The sequence below is a fragment of the Prenolepis imparis genome, unplaced genomic scaffold, assembly GCF_030444845.1.
Source record: "Prenolepis imparis isolate NDT839.2.m4 unplaced genomic scaffold, iyPreImpa1.0 SCAF_6, whole genome shotgun sequence".
Taxonomy (NCBI): Eukaryota; Metazoa; Arthropoda; class Insecta; order Hymenoptera; family Formicidae; genus Prenolepis; species Prenolepis imparis.
In genome coordinates, this window is record NW_028141164.1 from 2,290,007 (window position 1) to 2,311,722 (window position 21,716).

Here is a 21,716-nt window from a genome sequence, read left to right on the forward strand (position 1 = left end):
TCGAGCACACACACATGCACACTTTATTCGACAGTCGCGATGCTGGTCGCGATTAATGCGTGTATTCGAGTCGCCTCGAGAAGTTATGATCGAAGGAAAAACGCGACCGTTTTGTCCAGCGTGGGAGGGAGAGGGGGGGGGGCAGAGGGAGTGCATCGTACATGCGCGCACGTCATTTTTTAAAAATTAATATTGCAAATATTTAGTTGGAACACCTAAATTAAAATATGATATAATAAAAATATAACAAAAAGTTACGTGTTCCCAATTATAAGTTTTAAAAAAATATTTTGTTTTAAACTTCGTGATTAAAAATTCAGAAATTTTTAAAAATCAACTTAAAAAACCATTTTTAATAAAATTTTTAACATTTTTAATAAAATTTCTTTTATATAAACTTGAACACACATACAATACAAATAAAATTATATTAGATCTGAACAAATTAAATATCAAATATTAATAATTTCATAAATTATAATATTTGGTAAAATATATATTTAAAAAACGTCATAACAACATCATTTTTACTTTTTAAAACGTTTTAATCTTGTTATTGTTTTATGCTTGTAAATGAATGCGAAGTAACACGTAATTCTAGAAAAAATGTACATGTATTGCGACAGTGAGAGACACCCCTCGACAAAAACATAATATAAAATTAGCAAAAGAGCGTTAAAATTTTTCACATGTTTCATTCGATTATTAAATTAAATGATTGTGCCCAGCTTAATGAATCGAATAAAAATAATTCTCAAACATACATATATCATCATTATACATCACAGAAAAAAAAGAAGTGTCAAATCAATACTTATATACTCGTATATACGCAACAATAGCTATAATCTTCTTATTTCAATATTATAAGTGTCATCTGAAGAATATGAAAAAATATATTATTTTATATGAAAATATGTTATTTTCTATCCAACATTTTTCTTTTCCATTCAAAAAAATTATTCTTAAATAATAAGATTAATATTTTTCTTGGTTGAACTATATAAAATGTTTTCATTTAAGCAAATTTTATATAGTTCAATCAAGAAAAATATTAATCTTATTATTTAAGAATAATTTTCTTGAATGGAAAAGAAAAATATTGGACAGAAAATAACATATTTTCATATAAAATATTTTTTCATATTCTTCAGATGACATTTATAATATTGAAATAAGACTGTAATATTGTTGAAATTTAAGATTTAGCAAATTCTTATAAGAATATTATAGCTATTGTTGCGTATATACGAGTATATAAGTATTGATTTGACATTTCTTTTTTTCTGTGTACACGGTAGCCGAAGATGTATATCGAGGATGACCTCGCCTACCAATCCCGAGGATCGCCTCTCGCGATGAATAGCGGATAATAGCCGCAATCCTCCGGTACTATTTGCGAATCCTTCTTGTTTTCATTGCATTAATCGACCGCGAAAATTGCTCGAGGTGCCTCGAAAGGATGAGACATTAATATCTCGCGTCCTTGCGACACGATATTAAAACGAGAGCGGAATTTCGCGGTCGCTGAAGGATTCGCTGCGCGAGTGGGTTTTTCGCGAAACCATATATCTCACCGAAGCGGAATGTAGCCGATCGAGGGAATGACTCACAATCAGTCCCTGCCTGTCATCCGAACCACCTTGACAAGCCCAAGCGGAGGAGAACGGTGCGATTCGCTCGCGATCCTTCACATTCCAGGTTAAGAGAGCGCGCCCCGCGATTCGAGATTCGATTTCGTTAACTTCATGAAAATGTATATCGCGAATTTCTTCGGCCGTCGAGGTAACGACTATTTTTACGCGCTCAGCTATTTTTGGTCACGTATCTTTTTATGCGCGCCAGCGTTCTTAATGCGCATTTCCTGACGTATAAGGAGCGTGTAAAAGAGGCTCTTCAAAGGCTCTTTCTAAAATCAACACGCGAAAAAATTTACACAGGCTTTTAAATTCAACGATAATAGTTAATACTTATTTTTTTCACAGAATTTTGTTGCATCTTTGAGCGGATCAAGCACAATGATACACGGCAAGATTAAAACATCGCGAGAAACAGAGCAACATTGTTGAAATAATTCGTCGAGAGAACTTCCTGTATTATATCTCGCCGGTCACGATGATGTATCAGAGGTGACGCAATCATCGACAGTCGTGAATTATGACGGTAATCGCGCGTTGTGCGAATAGTAACTCTATACAAATACGAGATTAGGAGCAGCTGGATCAACAAATGCGTAGATAAATAAGCGAGAAGAATCTTCGTGTACGACATATATGACGTTTTCTCCTCTTCTTTGCTACGTAACAGAAATTTAATCCGTTAGCGATCGAAATAAATATTCCCTCCCTCAACGATGAATCGATATAAATTAATTACGGTTCGTTAGGGGTCCTACACACGCGACTATATCGCGGACATACGTTAAACTCGCACGCAAAGTTACGAATGTCTCGATTGGCTTGTCGGAAAGAGTGTTTCTTTTTCTCTCTTTGCTTCTACCGTTACTTGATCCAAATTAATTTCGAGCTCGGCAACACGATGCAACACGTACTTGTTCGATATTTCAATTTCGCTGTTCGCGATTCCTCGCCTCGACGTGCCATTTGCTTTCTTTCTCGACCGGCATTTTAATCGTTCTCTATCAGTCGACGTGTTAAATGTCATCGGTGATGACAGATGATTCTGACGCGTCTCATTTGCAGAAAATTAGTCACTTTTTTCTGACGCGTCACAATTGCATTTAGAGATTTATTTAGAAATTTATACGTATAATCGCTAATAAAATAATTTTGTTAAACGAAATAAGAAATATATTTTAGAAATTTATCTTATTATTAAATGTATGACTTTTAATTCGAATTTTGCGAAATTGATTGAAACCCGTGCAACACCTCACGTTATTAAGGAATGAAACGTCTGACTAAGATAGCGCATGTTGCATGCCACTGCCACAGATACATAACTACGCTTTATCTTTAACTCGATCGAATAATCGGATTGGTCGAGCCATCGACTTGTCCACGATTCACTCGGTCGCGAATGGCGCATTAGATCAGATAAATCCCGATCGAATGTACTCTCGTCATTAATATAAGATATAAGCTATTCGAGCAGCCTCTGCGAAGCCAACCCACTGACGCGCGATAGAAGCACCTGAGAGAGATTCAGAGAGATTAGTTATACTGGCAGATAAATCTCTCCGAGGCGGAGCAACGCGAACGCGAAAAGTGGAACAATCTATCGAGTCCGACTTGACGTCCGTTCAAAACACACACCCGGATTACGTCGTGTTATAATATTTTCAGATAATTCTCGAATGAGAGATTCTCAACGAAAGTGTACTATGATGTAATTGATCTCTGGCCTGGTTTGGTGAGATTAACACGATTAGAGATACATTATGCATTTAAATGCATTGCATTACACAAATGAAAACGAGACGAGAACTTTTTGTGCAATGTCGGGACTATTTAACAATTATTTCAATTAATTTATTTATTTGATATAATATCTTATATTTATTAAGTTATTAATATTAAAATTTTTCTTGCAACTATAATATGATGCTTAAAATTTATTCGATTATATTGTTGATATTTAGCATTTGATTGTGAGGAATGCTTTATCTATATGCCTATAACGTTTTCTAATTTGATCTATTGATATTTATCAATATTCTTGTCAATATTCTTGTCACAGAATTGTATTTGGTACACTTGGTGTATCACCCGAGGGCAAAAGGTGACGAAAGTGAATTTTAAAATCGAGGTCTCCGGACTCGTGCCGCGAAGAACATTAGTCTTAATTTGCACCCGATGACACGCGATTGTCTGCCTACCCGCTTTTGTCATAAGTAGCAAACATTCTCGTGCAATCCCACGCAGTAAATTCCCAATAATATGTACGAGGCGTGATGAGCACACTTGAGAGAATACTTAGCACCTCTTTAGAGACTTTCCTTCAGAAAAAGTATCCTTCACACTCAAACATTAAGTATCAACAATATAATCAAATTAAAATCTTAAGCGTTCATAAGAATTTGCTCTACGTGATAAAAATTCTAATATTAATTCTAATATAAAATATTACATCAATAAATTAAAAGTTAATTAATGGCAAAACTAATATATAGAGATAACATTACAATATTATATTGAATAGTCCCAAGATTTTTCTTTGTTAACATAATTCCGTCTATTTCCCCTCCCTTCAATTTGTTTAACAATCAAAGTTAAAGATCTTATAAAAAAAATATATATTATCAATTTTTTGCATACTCTACTTATGCTATTATTTATGATTATCCAACATAAAAGCAGTCATCTTTCGCATTCATAATCTCTCGTATTATTACGTTATAAGAACTTCCCACTTGACTGACTGGATAAAATCTCGATAATAAACGGATCGACCAATTACATAAGCAAAATCAGCCGTTACCAATCGGCGCGTTAATTCCTCTCGCAGATGGTTGCCGCCGCCGCGAAATTCTAGCGATCCGCTCGATCGTCACCATATGGTTTCATCGTCGCTCGTAATCGGTGACTGTCGACTGAAATCAAACAGCCGGTTAACCGGCCGCTTCCGCGCGCGATGCTTTTTTCTTTTTCTTTTTCTTTTTCTTTTTCTTTTTTTTTTTACGCTGCGCAACATCGAGCGCGGCAAGTGCGCGCTCGCCTTGAGCCTCGCGGTTGGCAGGTGGAAATCTAATTAGCGCACTGTGTTTGCTCTCGTAGATCCCTCGCGGATACGCCGGCTGTCCCACGGCTAACAGGACACACGGGGGGAGGAGGTGGAGATGGGGAGAAACGTGCACACCGCGGCAAAGCAACGCGAGCAAATAAAATTTCACGTTTCAATTCTTCTCGCCGATGGCGATGTCCTCATCCTTGCCGGTGCAAGGACCTCGATAGACGAGGAAGAGAAAAGGAGAGAATTGGAGAATTTATTTTCACACATAAACCGTCCTAAAATCTCTAGATTCTTTAAAAATGAAGATTGTACCTCAAACTTTTCATAGTTTTAACAGAATGCAACGAGCATTTATGATATTTTAGCAGAATTCTAGATGAAAGAGGGAAAAAGGAGCATATTTATGAGACGCATGAATTAAAATTAAATTGCTTATAAATGACGTGAGAACTTTCGGTAAATAATAGGAAGAATGATTAAATGAAACTTCAACTTTGGACTGTCAAGATATTTCGACATATTTTAACCGCGAACAAACTTCGCACTCTCTTGCAAGTAAATCGTTTCACATGCGTATACGTTATTAACCCCTGAAACGAGAGTATTAACCCAAAATCTGTAATGCGCACGAATATAGCTTCGGGCAATTATGTTATTAGAAAGTTACACACATACACGTATATAAACCACACCTTCCCAATTATACCGAGATAATAGCTTTTATAACGTTAAATCGCGAATCGTGCAGAGTCGTACTTGCAAGAGGCTTTACGTATTTCGTTTCTCCGTTTCCCTCGTGTCTGGGGGGGAGGAAAAGGAAAAAATTGCCCTCGATGCATCCGCGAGAAGGAGCGAATTGCGCGAGGGTCGAGGAACTCGTCCGACTCGATCCTCCTCTCGAAGCGACCAAAGACTCTCACGGGAAAGGCTTTCCAACGGTTTATCCTTACGGTTCGCGTACGGTTGACTTCGCAAATCCGCAAACGAGCAGGAGAGGCTGCCTCGATGCATCGATCGATCGATGCAGAGGACGACGTATTATCTCGCCGCTAGAAAACGGCGCCCGCTCGTGAGATCGGCCCGCGCTGATAACGCGAGAAGAAGGACAATTACGCCTATCAAGTCGGGCTCCCACCCTCTCTCTCGGATACACCGGCATTTCCCTCGTCCCGTCGATTCCGTTTTATTGTCTTTCCACGGCCACGGTCGTCGTATACATATACACATATACTTATGCGACGACGGAGTAAGTATCGTCTCGTGCGGTCGCTCGTTACCGACGATTAAACTGAGCGGCGGACAATAATTCCGCGAGAATCGCTTTCGCACGCTCTCGACTTTTCTTTCGCCCTTTCTCTCTGGCGATGCCTCGGGTGACGCAGCAGCCCGTGTGATCGCCCTCTTTCGTCGTCCCTAATCGCTCGAAATGTGTTCATTTACGTATTTACGACGCATTGCATAATTATTTATTTGAAAAAAAATCGAGACTTTGAATTTTTCGATTAAAGAAGCTCAAATAGCTCCAGGATATAAAGATAAATTTTTTTAGCAAGTTTAAGGATACATATACTATACAAGATACGAGAAAATAATTCAATAAATTTTTCTATCCTAAAAAAAATAATTAATAAATAACCTAGAGAGCTAAATAACACACAATTGAAATTCTCGATGCTAGCTTTCATTTTCACGTACGGTTTAGGTCAAGCATGAACAAGGTAAGCGCTAGTTGGATGTACGTGCCGCCGTGTACACGCGCGTGCTCCATAATAACATATCGTATATACTATTCACCGAGAAGACGAACCCACTGTTACAAAGTTTTCCTCCTTATACCTACTCTTCCGGATCTTTCCGCCTCCTCTCTCGACTCGAATAGGTCGATCAAACTAGACAGTGAGAAACTCGCCGTACCAATTCAGCGGACGAATCGACTTCCTCGACTTTCTCAGTGAAATCAGATTTCTTTACATGCGACTGATAGGTAATCAAACTGTTTTTTTCATTAAATAAAAATTGTAAAATTTTTATGTAAAAAAAATTATGTAATTATATACCTAATTTATATAAGAAAAATAGTTTAAGGAAAACCGTAAAGACAGACAAATAAGATTTTTTTAAATATCAAAACTTGCTGCAATTATTCTCTCTCGATTAAGACAGGACATTATGCGTGTATAAAACAGAACATGTTATTTTTATTTAAAAAATGTTTAAGTTATATGAAAGAAAAAAAAAAATGAAAAGAGCCGCCTTCGTGTTACGCGACGCCTAATTTCACGTCTGCCGACGAAGAAAATATTCCCGGCTGTACTACAGATGTACTGTACTCTTTTTTTTTTTTTTTTTTTTTTTGCAACAAGCTGACGCGGTATGACATGAAAAAACGAAACGGTTCTTCAAAGCTGATTCGCTTCATTTTCCTTCGTCGATGCGTAACGCGCGGAGCAGTTGAAGAGCAACCGCTTGCGTAACTCTTTGCGTGTGCACGCGTTCTCTCCGCTTCTCATCCTCTCCTTCTTGTTGTTCCGTTTCAAAGACATGTCCGCGGAAACAAAGAGAGGAATACTCGAGAAGATCTCGGTTGTAAGGAAAAATTCTGTCGAGCCGCAAATCGCTTATCGTGATGCAACACAGTTGGAAAATGTGTTTTCTTGTTAAAAACGGTCCCCGTTAAAATTTTTGTGTTAAATTAACATATTGCTGTTGTGTTAATTGAACTCAAATGTAAAATTATTAAAATAACTGAAAAAAAGTGTAACAATAACACAATGTGTATTTACTTTTAATTTTACACAATAAATATGTTCGGTATTATTAGTGACAAGATTTATCTGTTAAAATTTACAGAAAAAAAATGTTAATTTTACTTTATAATATAAGTGGGGATGATAAAATGTAAAATTAAAAATTTTTTTTGTTAATTTATACATTAAAACTATGTTAATTTAACACAAAATTTATTTTGTTTGCTTGAAGTTTGCATTTATTTTATGTTAAAATATTAACACAATATTCGTGTCATCATTTAACATATCCGTATTATGTTAAATTAACACAAAAATTTCTGTGGACCGTTTGGGACATGTGATATTTGTTAAATTTAACAAATTTTTCAACTGTGAAGTATACATAGAACAATGGCGTCTGCAACAATGCTTATGCCAATTAAATTTTCGGCTATCTCTTGCTATTAGATTAATTTCATTGCTATTCAAGCCTGTGTCAATTTGAAGAATCGACAACGGACGAAAAGACATAAAAGAATTTTTGCATCGGCTTTTGCGACGAGATACGATCACGTTCTGCCTTCTTTTCCAAAGATAAATTCGTTCCAAGCCGGATTATCTTAAGGATTCCAGTGAAAGAATATTTTATCTCGATATATTGGAGCGCGTGACATAAGAATGCTTTAAAGTTTAAAGTGTCTATCGAAATTCCGAATATTTTACATGTTTTAGCCATTCCGGTGAAAGATTGTGCGAAGTTGCAGCGAAAATTCGAGGAAGGGACGGAGATAGCCAGAGCTCTATTCATAGAACAATAGACAGATTCCGAGGTGCTAGACGATGAAGTCACGATGTACACGGCGGCGGGTTACTTTGGTTACGGCGGCGCTTTTAACAAGTTTCGCGAGATTGTAACGTCGTGTTTTAAACACATGGGCGGTGTCCCGTATCGGCACCGATGACCTCGCGGTTGACACAGCCTTGATGAAAGACTTGATTAAACATTCAGGTCTTTCTCGAGGCGCCTCGTGACAGCGACATCCATATTAAGCGCATCGAGGCCTATATAATTTATGAGATCGGCGTCGCGGTTAAAAAACGTCGACTAATACATACGCGTCGTCGTAAAATTTGCATGAGATCTCATTTCATCTACAAAGCGAGACTCACGACGAAAACCTACAATAATATACATAATATAATATTAATTCGTGATGATATAAAACTATGATGACGAAATATTTTCCTTTCCTTTATCAATCATATTTAGAATATTAGTTGGAACTTATATAAGCTTCTGTATGCAATAGCAACGAGATACCGCGTGTCCTCATGCGCGAATTTGTACGTTTTTGAAGGGGGGGGGGGGAAGGACGAGATTCTACCAACACAGCTAATATCAGCAATATCGCGAGACAGATGGTACATGACTCCAATCAAAGCTGCTTTCTCTCTTGGCCCGAAGGTTGGCATTAGTGACCCGGAGCGCGGCGCATTCTAGAGATTGATTGCCTTATCGATAATTAGCTTAGCACGACAAGCGTGCCGGACCTTTTGTTTCGCTTTCCGATCCCTATACAAGCACCACCTCGCCTCGCCTCTCGTTACTTTCGAAACGCGCGTAAGGAATGCGCAAAGAGCCCCAGAGATACCGAACGAGCGAGTCTCTGGGCGTCTTTTTGTCATGCGCGCATGATTTATGCAGGTGTATGATAAATGGTTGCAAAGAACCGCGAATTGTACGGCGATTTATTGATTCGCCCAGTGACCTTTGCTTATCGATATACTGTTACGATCCTTCTCTCTCTATTCGTTTCCAGCTTCTATCGGCGATCCGAATATATAATCACGAAGATGTAGAACATACACGTCTCGTATTTATAACGCTAATATAATACAGCTGATTTAATATCATAGATCGCGTTTGAAAAAAAAAACCTCGAAAGCATTTAGAGAGAGAAATGTGTGTATAAACCCGTCTGTTTTTTCCGCCTTTTGATCATGGAAAGCGCGGCGAATGCGAGTTCGTCACGGATGACCTTCAATTTCATAAACGTTTTATAAATTTCAACTCGACGAAGGTATATGTGCATATATAAGACACGCGCGTATATTTTATACACGCGAGAGATTCACGTGCCGACTTTTCGCGCAATCACGTTTATCTATTTCCTCGTCAATCGTAGAATCGAGAATCAAAGTTGCGTTTTATTAAATTCTATAGTTACTGAGGGCTCTCTCCATTCTAAATCATCTAGTTGCAGTTGCGAATGACGGAGCAACCTGGTCGAGACTGGTGCTAACACCGTAACTCTCTCTCTTTCTCTCTCTCTCTATGCAACTAATCCTCCTATAAGTAACATTTCCGAGTTGCAGACGCAGTGTGCGTTGAAAACCGCCGTTGATATACGCCGCTCATAAACGTTGCAATGCACCGAGCGCGATGAAACGACAGTGAGTCGTGGACTTTTGCGGACTCCGCCGCGCAGATGGTAAGCGATTCGCGAAGGCGAAAATATTTTTCGGCTTAATATATATCATCGGATTCCTAAGAGCTGTTTATATTGCGCTCTCCCGATCGCGACGCGCGATATTTCGCTGCCACGTTTGCAACTATTTTTTATTTACAAGGATCGTATCTAATATATTTATATATATTTCATCGGATTTGGATGGATCGAAGATGCATTTGCATTCGTCGAGGTGAGATTACTAATCTGGCGCGGGGAAAAAAAAAGAAGAGGGAAGAAAAAGGGCAACATATGGACGCTAAGGGCTGACCGAAGACTTTAAGACGCGGCACAAAGAGGGGAAGAGCGAGAAAAAAAGAGAAGAATCGACGTGTGCATACGAGGCATAACTCGCGAATAATGCGATGTTTTATATGGACGTACGTGAGCCAGCTGTAAGCAAATGCATTTTGCAGCGGCAGAGCTTAAGCCGTGTACTATTCGCGTGTGCAGGTCGACCGACGACGCGACGACTGCATCGTTGCAAGCAGGAACATGCTCATTAAGGCTGCGCATAGAAACGCGAATGCGTCCGATTAAATTGTTTTATCGCGCGAAAGCGCGCATCGACAATAAATTGATTCTCTGTCGTAACGAAATAATAAAATTGTACAAATCGCTCTGATAAAAATTTAACACTCTTATATATACCTATAGTAATTAATATATTTGCGTATATTGATCATATAATTAATATATTTATAATTATACAATTTTATAATTATAATTGTATAATTTTATATATTAAATATAATAATATTGATTAAAGTCATAAATTATTCCTCAACCGCTATTCATTTTTCTCTCTCGGAGCAAATAAAATAAACTCGAAGCAGAAAAAATGCAGCAACATCTCGATAAAAAAAAAACAGGCGATTGAAAGAATTAAAACTTGCAATTTCTATCAATAGAATTTCTGACAAATAAAAATTTAATTGTTCGATATTTCGTGTAACTATATTTATCTCGAGTGCAAATGCAAATTTTGTCGCTTTTATTCGCGGTGAAGAATTAATAATTCTCTCGAAATGTAATCCTGGAATAGAGTCGTTAAACGTCCATTAGAAACGCCGTGTAAACAATTTCGTGCGGCCGTGATTAACGTCTCGCGATTTACGAGGCTCGTTCATCGTGCGAGACGTGATACGCGGCGCACCTTAACGCCGGCCGATCTCTTTTGAGACCGCGGAACGTACATACACGTGTTGAGAATGTTGGAAATAATGCGAGCAACGACTTACACACTTACAGTTTCACGGCGGGACCGAAAGAGAAAAAAAAACAGCGAAAGGAAACCAAGTATACCGCGTACAATGTAAATCTGCGGTTCAGGAATGCATCGCGCGCGCATCCGACCTCGATCTTTTTTTTCGCGCTTCCTGCGCGATTCATTAGAATCGCACCGCGTTAATTTCCATCGTCCCATCTCATTCGCCGCTGGGAAAATATCCCTCGGTCCTCGATTGTCGATAGTCTCTATTCGCGAGGCGAGCGCGTTAATTGGATAATTAAGGGAGGGCGATGTGACATGCTGGAATTAGAATCGATCGTTCCTAATTAAATTATCGCGAGGCGAAATGAGTGATGCTCGCTCGACTAGTTCAAATCCGCTGAATTTTTGTCAATATATTTTATATTTTATCGAAATATATTATTTCTTTGACGTACGAGTATGTGTCATATTGTTATTTAGGCATAGAATATCTGACTGATCGTAAAATATTTTCATGACGAATAGTTCGACGAATCTCGAATTGCGTTTTTCTTCGATAAATATTTCCAAGAAGAGGTTTCCAAGAACGTAGTAAGTATCTTGGCAATATTTCGTATTAATTTAAAGTGCGTCTATAATAAAATATTTTTTTATGATATCGATGACAGTATTTGTGAAATATTTATATTATCAAGAATGTGATATTTACATGGAAAAAGTGGAGAAAATCGGAATCGATTCCAAGACAATTCTTGTAAACTTGACGCCGAGATGTTCACGATTTTAACGTTTCTTACAATTGCGCGATAAGAAAACAGATACGACGTTTTGTTTTCAATGAAGTCGAGACTGAAGTCTCTCAGCGTGAGAGAACGAGACGACACGAGCTTCGTATGCCTTTCCTCTGCGATAAGACTGTTTACATTTCAGATTAGCGCCAAATGCGACAACGAGCAGGTGTCATAGGTGTGTCGCAACAAAATACACACATGGATTATGCAATAAAGCGCCGTCGCACATCATGAATATATATCTATCGGGACAATAGAATACATATGTACATAAGGGGAAACGGAAGGATATACGTTCGTGCGAAGAAAAAAAGTGCGACGTCGCTCTCTTATTCACGACGATGACAGCACTCGGCGATAATAAACCGTGTCGCGGAAGGGAAATTGTTGCGTAACGAAGGCACGAAATATTGTTTTGCGTCAAAAGCTAACGAAACACGTGTAGAACGCTGCGGCGACGCAAATACTCGATATCGATATCGGCTGACTGTGCAGAAACGGATGCGATTGCAATTAAAGCGTTTCTGCCTCGTAAGCTATCGGCGCTTAATCGATTAACATTCGAATCGATAAATTAATCGAGGTCGCGAGTGTCTCTCTCTCTCTCGCCTAACGAGAAAAATTAATATCCCGATCGATTCAATTAATTAAATTCAATTAATTAAGCAATTCGCGAATTAATCGTCGCTACCACTTGTTATCTCGTTCTCATTTCCGATTACTGATACGGGGCCTCGTTATCAATCGGCGCGTGTTCGTTTCGCGTTTTATTGCTGAAATAAATCCGTGCGCATTTTCAGCAACACGACATACGTGCCGCCGCGTGTTTACATTATTTACATTAATTATTTTGCGGCGAAGTTATTGATTGCGTAATCTTTTCGCTACCACGGTTGACTGATGGAATTCTTTTTTTTTTACAAGTAATACGGAGGTTGTTTATTTTCGCCCGAATACTATTGCGCAATAAAAAGAACTGGCCGCGCGTTATGACCAGAGTTGTTGCACCTTATCGTTTTATGGTGTCGTTAAAACGGCGCAAACACACCGTGAATGTATAACGGAGCGTTTTACTGTCGCGCGCAAATACGTCATATGTTGCAACGCCGCGTTTGCTTTAGCGAGTTTCCAACGATTTTCATTGTTTTCCGTTTCCTTTACTCCGCGCTTTTACTACGCGCATATCCTAACGTAACGTAAGTGCCATCGGTTTATCGCAGTCCCGATATCGATTATACATTAACTCCCGGCGGAATTCTTTAAACGTCGCGATGTAAAAAATGTCGTTAAAAAAAATGCAGTTATACAGATTCAGTCGTAAGATCGATTAAAATTATTTTCTTGTAAATCCTTTTTAATTTTCACGTATAACATCTTTTTAAACGCGATTATATAAACTGTATGTGGCATCAAGAGCTTAACAGAATTTATGACGTCTGTCGAGGATTAATATTGTGCTGCAAATTGAGCTCTCTCGTTCGGGGGATTGGATAACAGGTTAACAGGTAACGGTTAAGAGAGTCAGATGCTAAATCTTCTTTAACAGATCTATAAAATATCTCATCGTATTATCATATATGTCTCGACTGTATATATTTGGAGAGTCCGTGTTGATAAAAATTAAATATCTCTCCTTTTTTTTTTTTTCTAACCAAGGAAAGACTTTCAACTTCGGAGGGAAATCGAAAGGAGAATGGAACAGATGTAATTTTCCAGCCGCACACAAATAGTTACGCATGCTCGCGAGAGTATTTCTCTAACCACAATATTGCAGTTGGAGGTCCATCGATCCTCTTCGATCTCACGACCCGTGAGAGATTTCTACCATTCGACTTCTCTCGATGTGCCTCGAGGTACTACCGGGGTGAAAATAGAGGCGTCGCTTTATTATATCGCGATGAGTTGTACTACGACTTCATCGGTCGTCGTGAAATTTGAAACTTGCAAAATACCAAGCAAACCGACTAATCTGCACAATAGTTTCCAGTCGCGAACAAATACAGAATTCTCTCATCGTGACGAGCACGATGGGTTTGATAAAAAGGAGATATATCACTCGATCTGATAACGGATAGATAAATAATGTAGACATAGATAAATAATTTAGGTGATTGTATAAAACATATAAATTGCGAATGCTTGTATCAAATATGTCACGAAAAATTTCATTAAATATTGAATTGAATGAATGAATAAGATATATTTAACAATTCATATAAGTAATTGCCTTGTCTTTTCAATTTTTACCGATAAATACACAATATCGTTTTTACTGTTTTATATTTACTTATCAACTTAAAAAATATTATAGTTAATTAAATTAATACTTCCAGAAAAATTCAGATTTATATATTAAAGTTGTAAACCGAAACTTTAATTATAAAACTCTTTGACATAAAAGTATAATGACGAATCATTAAGATGAAAAAAATCGCGAATTTCCCATTCGACGCGAATGTTTATGCATCGATGAGAAAAGAGTCGGATAGGAATGCCATAAAATATTAAATAATAATCTCTCAAGAATCCGAGTCTCTTAAGTACCGGAGTGTGTCGGACGATAAAATAGCGTCAATCGTTGATATCGTTATATTAAAATTACTGGTTAAATTATCGAACGTACTGATGAGATATGTTATCGAGGGGACGAAAAGGGAAAAAATTCGCTTACGGGACGAGTCGCCTAGCAGGTCGAATTAGCAAGGTCCACTTAATTAAAGAGTCGGTAACGACGCATTAATGACTGTTACGCGCCGCTTCGTTGCACGGGCTCCAAAGATCTTTAAGACAATCTTAGAGCGGCTTCTAATTATTCACTTTCTCCGAAGCTCAACGGCCGAGATTTACGGATTCGCGTCGCGGTCCACGTAATCTCCCGATTATATCTTGGACCGCGAAGACGATAGTTAACCGAGATATAGTCGCAGGTAATCGAGATAGTCTCCAAGAAGTCATTCTCACCGAATAGCTTCCTCTTTTTATGACAAGCGCGGTTTATGAAGAGGCTCGAAGTAGCAGTAAATAATAGAAGAAACGTTTATCGCTGCCCTCGAGGGTCTTTTAAGAACTGAGAATGTACAAATACAACGTTTCAAAGTCACTAGGCTCGTAACGTAAGAAACCAAATGTCGATGACACGAATAATTAACATTGCGCGCAAAGATAAAATAAAAAAAAAACATTATCCTAATTATATTAAGAAAAATAAAGCTGCGTGTCCATATACGCATGAATGGAGCTGTGCTTTCATCGGAGAGAGAATCGCTAATCGGAATCTCGTATACGCGGCGATATTCCGTGAAAGCGCTCTTGATTAGGGATCAATTGAAAAAAAATCGTAGCAAAAATCAGAGCGGCCGGCCTGTCATGGAACATCACACGAGAGATTATCGCGAGCGGGAGACTAAGATCGAGGCCAGAGACGGTCACCACGAGACCGCTTTCTACTCGCGCCTCTGCAAGGGAGAGGATAACACGCTCGATACACGTCGATAATTATCGAACCTGTAAAAATCTCGACTATAATCAAGCGAATGTAATACCTTACTCTTAAAAGATGTAAACGTCAAACTCGGAAATTGCGCGCGTCCCCTGGCATTTTCCCGCGAACAATTTAATTCATAATAAATATATACTATTAGTGACAATTACATGGGATATTTTCGAAAAAATTACACGAAACTCTGGTAATACGGTGATAGACAAACGTAGCTTCGCAACAACTAAAGGTTATTGTTGATCTTGGATAGTAACGATAGTAACTATAACTCTCGCTTGACATTTTCTTCATAATTCAAGATTATCGCAGCGCAGCTTTTTCTTAATTAATCAGCAGTTCCTTCTTATATATATTTAACTTAAAGGTTACCATGTATTCACGATACAACAACAACATTAGCGACTCTATGAATTATTACCATTTTTATAGAATTGTCACTCTTCCCTCTCGACATCATCACGTTTTCAATTAACGGTACTGTCCCCCGGATTCCCGACGCGTCAATCAAATCGCACATGTCGCGGTGGTCTTTGACAGAGAAAATTGCAACAGCCGAAGGAAACTGTTTACCAGCGTTCCCATTAAACGAGCATAAATCATACGACCGACACCTTCTACGAAACCGGCATCCGATTCAACCGGATTCCGGCTCGTTTCTGCGTCTCTCAGGTCTCTCTTGGCGAATCGCCGCGGCCAACAAGATGTCGAGAACAACTTGGGAAGATTCTCTCTGTTTCGGAAAAATTGTGATTCTCCAACCGCGCGACCGATACGTCGTCGAAATGGAAAAAAGGCATATTCATATGAAGTGTTAACGACCGTTTCACGTCGGAGAAAGTTTAGAAAGGAACAACATTCGCGCGCACGCGCCGCCATAAATGTAAAATAAAGCCGGAACGACTCCGTTTATATACATGTTTCTCGAAGTCACGTTTTCGCGAAACGAATCGCATCGCGAGACTGTGAAAAGAAAAAAACGTATCGCGCGGGTCTCTTTCCGGCGCGCTAAGGATAAGAAATGGCGCCCCCCGCTTATATCCTCACTTTCTCGATAATGAGCAAATTACGCGGGGCCCGATCTACATCTCGCGACGTGATCGCCCACGATCGATAGACGCGATCGATTGATAATGCAGCATCGAGATGGAAGTGATCGATGAAATCGATCGCGGTGGTCGAAAATTTTTTTCCACAACTTTTGTGGTATAATTCAATATGTATACGTTCAATCAAAAAAGATATCGATCTGTCTTAATCAAATGATGAAGAAAAACTCACCTTTGTCCGGTTCAGGGGGTTTGAAAAATCCCATCCAGGCGCGACGAACAGGTATCCACATTTGGAAATCTTCCTTGTAGCCTGAAACAAAAAATTATTCATTTTATAAATACTTGCTGGTGTGCTTGTTTCATGAGATTGTTGGAAATTAATTTTTAAGCGGAAAGAGATATGTGTAAATAGTTTTGAAAGAGTAGTTGACTTCAAGTTAATCAAAAATTTTCTAGTTGAAAAAAAGATGGAAGAAATAATGTTTATAATTATATAATTTTCTAAGACAAGAGAAAAAAGTGCGATATATATCTGAACAAAATATATTAGAAACAGGATGAAATAAAGCGACAAAGAGAGAAAAAGTCAAGAAAAAGCAGCGGTTATTTGCATGGAGAAAAATGTAGGTGAGTGGAAATTATTTCTAAAGAATCTTAAAGCATCAGACATTCATCAAGTATAACGAGAGCATTCTTACTTCTTACTAATCACCAACCATCAAAAATCACCGCTTTACTCGCTAACTCTCCCGAAAATTTCTCGAATTTTCGTTCTAATTCATACGAGGCGAAAGCCTTGTAGCTGCTATTCGTTAAGAATGATTTATTTAAATAGAAAATTGTGAAACTTTTCATAGCTAATACGTATTCGCATTAGAAAAAAATTGTTAGCTTCTATTCTGGAAAAATTACCACTCGCTCGCTTAGGTATATAGCGCAAGCAATCAAATTCACATTTGATCGCGTTTAATCCAATATATAAAATCTCATCGCCCTATATAATTGCGTCAAGTTACAACTGGAGTGTAACGAGCACGACATCAACGCAAATAAATCTTTCCAAGAGCGTTCCAAGACTTATCCGAGGGTTCGCGCGCTTATATCGCGGTAATCAGTGCGCAATAATTTGACACTCGTTATAACCTCGTGCTAGATAATACCGCGTAGATAATGGCCGCATCGCGCCGCGGTTACACGATGAAGCGGCACAGCTGGCAAAAAGATCTCTCTCTTTCGCGCGAAGAAGTAATACGTCGTTTCCCATTGCGCGGCAATCTCGAAACTAAGCGATCATCTCTCGCGAAAGAATCGCAGCAAGAACGAGAATTCGCTCGGCTTTATGGAGAAATAAAGGCAGAGCTTGGCTCTACGAGAGAGGCGTTCCGCGCCACTCTCCTTCGGGAGAATTATGGCGCTTCCTTGTAAGGATTAAACGAAAGAACGTCGGGCATCCGCGACAAAAACGCTCGATATCTAAACAACAAACACATGCCCGAGTCAACGAACGAGCGAACCCCCGGATCATCGTTCGCGAGATAAACAAACGCGGTGGATGAAGAAAATATACGTGTGATTCATTAAAGTAATAACATAGGTTTCAATATACACGAAATTAATATACGGGTGATTTCCTTATTGGAGTGAAATAAATAGCCAGTTGGATGCGAAGCAATTCTGCATCGTAAGATTAAACTTCAAAAGTGTCAGGCATATTTTACATTCATCTTACGCGAAGGGCGTGGTTTGAAACTTAAAATAAAACTAAAAAATATAGATATAAATATATACAGAGATATCTTTCATTTTTAAATTGAATGTTTCATCTAAATCTAAGAGATATTTGAAAAGATGGGGTCGTGAAAAGCGACTAAAAGCGGATCTTCTCGATTCGCGAACATCGCGAGTAAATAAAAAGACAGAGGGACTTTCCACGCTATTTCATGCATATAAGAATGTCAAACGCCGGATTCACGGTCCAGTTATCTCGTCGACCGTGATCACAACTACTGCTTATTGAGAAAACACACTTGCTGAAAAGCGCAAGGCTAATCGAAAGTCACTTAACGATTGGTACATGCAGCGACATCGCGCTCGAGATGCTTTGCTTTTATCATTGATAAAATTCCGTCTTTTCGTCGACTGAATCCATCTCGACGTACACGGAATATATCTACGCTCTGTTTAACCGCTTTCCGTCCGGTTTGCACGATTTCCTGTCGCTCGTCATACGTTCACAATTAACTTCCGGCGTATTGATTGTCGCGTAGCGACAGCACGAACGTAGCGAACCATAAACCGTTCTGTTATGGTGGAGTGGCCATTCGCTAAAACGCATATCGGCGCGAGAGTATCATGAAATAATATTCTACGAAGAACATTTATATAATACACGTAAGCTAACATAATATTCCACTGTATAATTTTTTTACACGAATGTAAATTTTTAAAATGCGAATATAAATAAAATTTAAGAAACCTGCTTTTTCAATATAATAATTAAAATATTGATAATAGATTAAAGTGAAAGTTCAAATCACTCGTTTGATCTGAACATGTAAATTAGGCGATAAATCTGTAGTTAAAAGGGAGAACACAGCTTATATATATTATTAATTTCAAAATTTCGCCACGGAAATTTCGTTCACATTACAATTTATCACGGTAATTCGCGGTGTAGTTCTCAACAACTCGGGTCTGTCACGGTTCTCATTGCATTTTTTCACACCTAATGATATCGTACCTCTCCGAACGGTTCATTAAGGATAATTCATGAGTCTTTTCTTTCTCTCTCTTTCTTACTCCATTCTTCATACGCCTATTGCGACGTTACGCAATAGGAGACACTTGTCTCACAATTGACAATAATTGGATAGCAAGTCGCTCGCTCTCCGGACGGAGATGGGCCCCTGCTTTCTTCTGGTCGTCCTTGACACGCTTCGCGTACGCGCCCGAAGTCCTTGCCGGTCCTTAAGCTCGGCTAAACGACGCGACCTAGATCGCGGGCCAGGCCCGCTACGCCTCTAATATCTAATAAGGTCGACGTAAAACGTGCCCCCGCGCTGCTAACGGCGACGTAGGTGCCGCGAGAGCCCCCCTTCCTCGTGTTTCTCTTCGGCCTCTCTCAAAGGCGAGAAGCGGCGCGCTCCGAGCTGCACACTTTATTAAAGCAATTAAAGGTCCGCTGCCACGTCCGCCGCCTCGTTAGCCAAACAGAGCGTGTCGCGAGCGATGCCTGCCCAATAAGAAGATCCCGTTGCGCGCATTAATTCGCTGCCTCCGTGCGCGGCATTTGATTCTTATGCCGACTTGAAATGCGGAAAGCATCGCTCCTAGACCAGCAGCTATGGGATTTTTACCGGAAACCTACGCTTCCTCGAATATATATAACCCTCGAGAACTTTGTTCCTTCCCGGAAGTATTAAAGGCGCCAAGAAAATAAAATTCAAAAATCCTCCCAGAGCTCCTTCCAGGATTGCAAAGTGATAATAACTAGAAAGTAATAAACTTCTGCTTATGCCTGATCTGCACTAATTAGAAACTAAGATAGTTTTCCCCAACTGTAATTACTACGTTCTACATACAAAACGCAAACGAAGACTAGGTAAATTCGAAAATAGAAATTAAATTGATATTCATGTAGCATAAGAACGGGTTTTCTCTAAATAAGAATATCAAATATATAATGTTCAAAGTTTTTACGTTTTTTTTAATATACATATAATGTGTTCAATTTTGATCTTATCAATTCTAAAATAAGGAAAATAATTTTTTTATTCCACCATTTTATTCCCCTTAATAGTAATTACTTAATAGTAATTGGTGAGATAAAAAAATTGGGATAAACAATCCGACACCTGAAAGAGCGGGAGAGCCTCTTATCCTTTATTAAGCTATAATTTTTCTGAACCCGATAATCTTCCGAAAACTTCGTTCTCCACTCACAGTGGGAAAGTTCCCTCCTCGGGTTCGGTCGTCTACCAAGGCGTATTCGCGTGCTACGTATGTATGTACCGGAGAGGAATCCCACGCGTCTCGTCGCCTGCATATCCCACATCCGGTGCCCGCGGATCGAACGAATCCCCGCGTGTACTGGAAACCCGTCCCCACCTCGACAGTTATCTTGCGATGCGATCTACCGATCGTAGGAGGACGAGGTGAGAGACGGGGATTAGAGAAGTTCGAAAAGGAACATCCTGCCTCTATCTTCGCCGCTCGAGACATCTTTAATTGCGGGTACACGCGACTTCGATAACGAGAGTGTACTTTTTTCTTCTTGCACGCGCGATATCGCAAGTCGATCGACAAAAAGCGCCATGCTATAGCGTTCGCAGTGTTCGCACGCAAATCCCTTTAATCCCCGGTCCTCTTAATCATCTCTTAAAACATCCATGCAAGTCGGCGATATTTACACACGTAACTCGCAGCGCGCGAGATTATCGAAGGGAAAAAAGTTTGCGTGGAATGTACCGAAGAAAAAAATTAAGAAACGTGTAAATCAATTTCTCCAACTCGCTATGAAAGTAGAACGACTATAGTATATCATACTTAAAATAGAAAAGAGGGAACTTTTCGATTATAAATTAATATTCATAATCACAGAAAAGCTCGAAGTATATACTTTGCCTTCTTTCTTTCTTTAGATAACGCATCTTCGTGTAATACCATATTTTTTCTTACTTTATTTTTTATTAATTTTTATTTTTAATCCATTTTAATTGCATTAAATTCTGAAGATTTAATTATTTTATACTGTCGAAGATACACAGTTTGAAAATTTGTGTTTTCTTGTTAAAAACGGTCCCCGTTAAAATTTTTGTGTTAAATATTTAACACATTCATGTGTTAATTTATTGCTGTTATGTTAATTGAATTCAAATGTTAAATTATTAAAACAACTAAAAAAAAGTGTAAAAATAACACAATGTATATCTATTTTTAATTTTACACAATAAATATGTTCCGCATTATTAGTGACAAGATTTATCTGTTAATATTTACAGAAAAAAATGTTAATTTTACTTTATAATATAAGTGGGGATGATAAAATGTAAAATTAACAATTTTTTTAGTTAATTTTTACATTAAAACTATGTTAATTTTACACAAAATTTATTTTAAGTTTATTTGAAGTTTACATTTATTTTATGTTAAAATATTAACACAATATTCGTGTCACCATTTAACATATCCGTATTATGTTAAGTTAACACAAAAATTTCTGTGGACCGTTTGG

General features: G+C 38.5%; 1 protein-coding gene across 4 annotated transcripts in view; it reads right to left on the reverse strand.

Moving 5' to 3' along the window:
- The window catches only part of Osp (myosin phosphatase Rho interacting protein outspread), a 164,117-nt gene that overhangs the window by 99,594 nt on the left and 42,807 nt on the right, over positions 1–21,716 (reverse strand). For all 4 annotated transcript variants that reach the window (XM_083041112.1, XM_083041111.1, XM_083041114.1 and 1 more), the window contains exon 2: positions 16,713–16,793. In XM_083041112.1, coding sequence (XP_082897238.1) covers positions 16,713–16,793 — 81 coding nt within the window. The remainder of the gene's footprint in view (positions 1–16,712; positions 16,794–21,716) is intronic.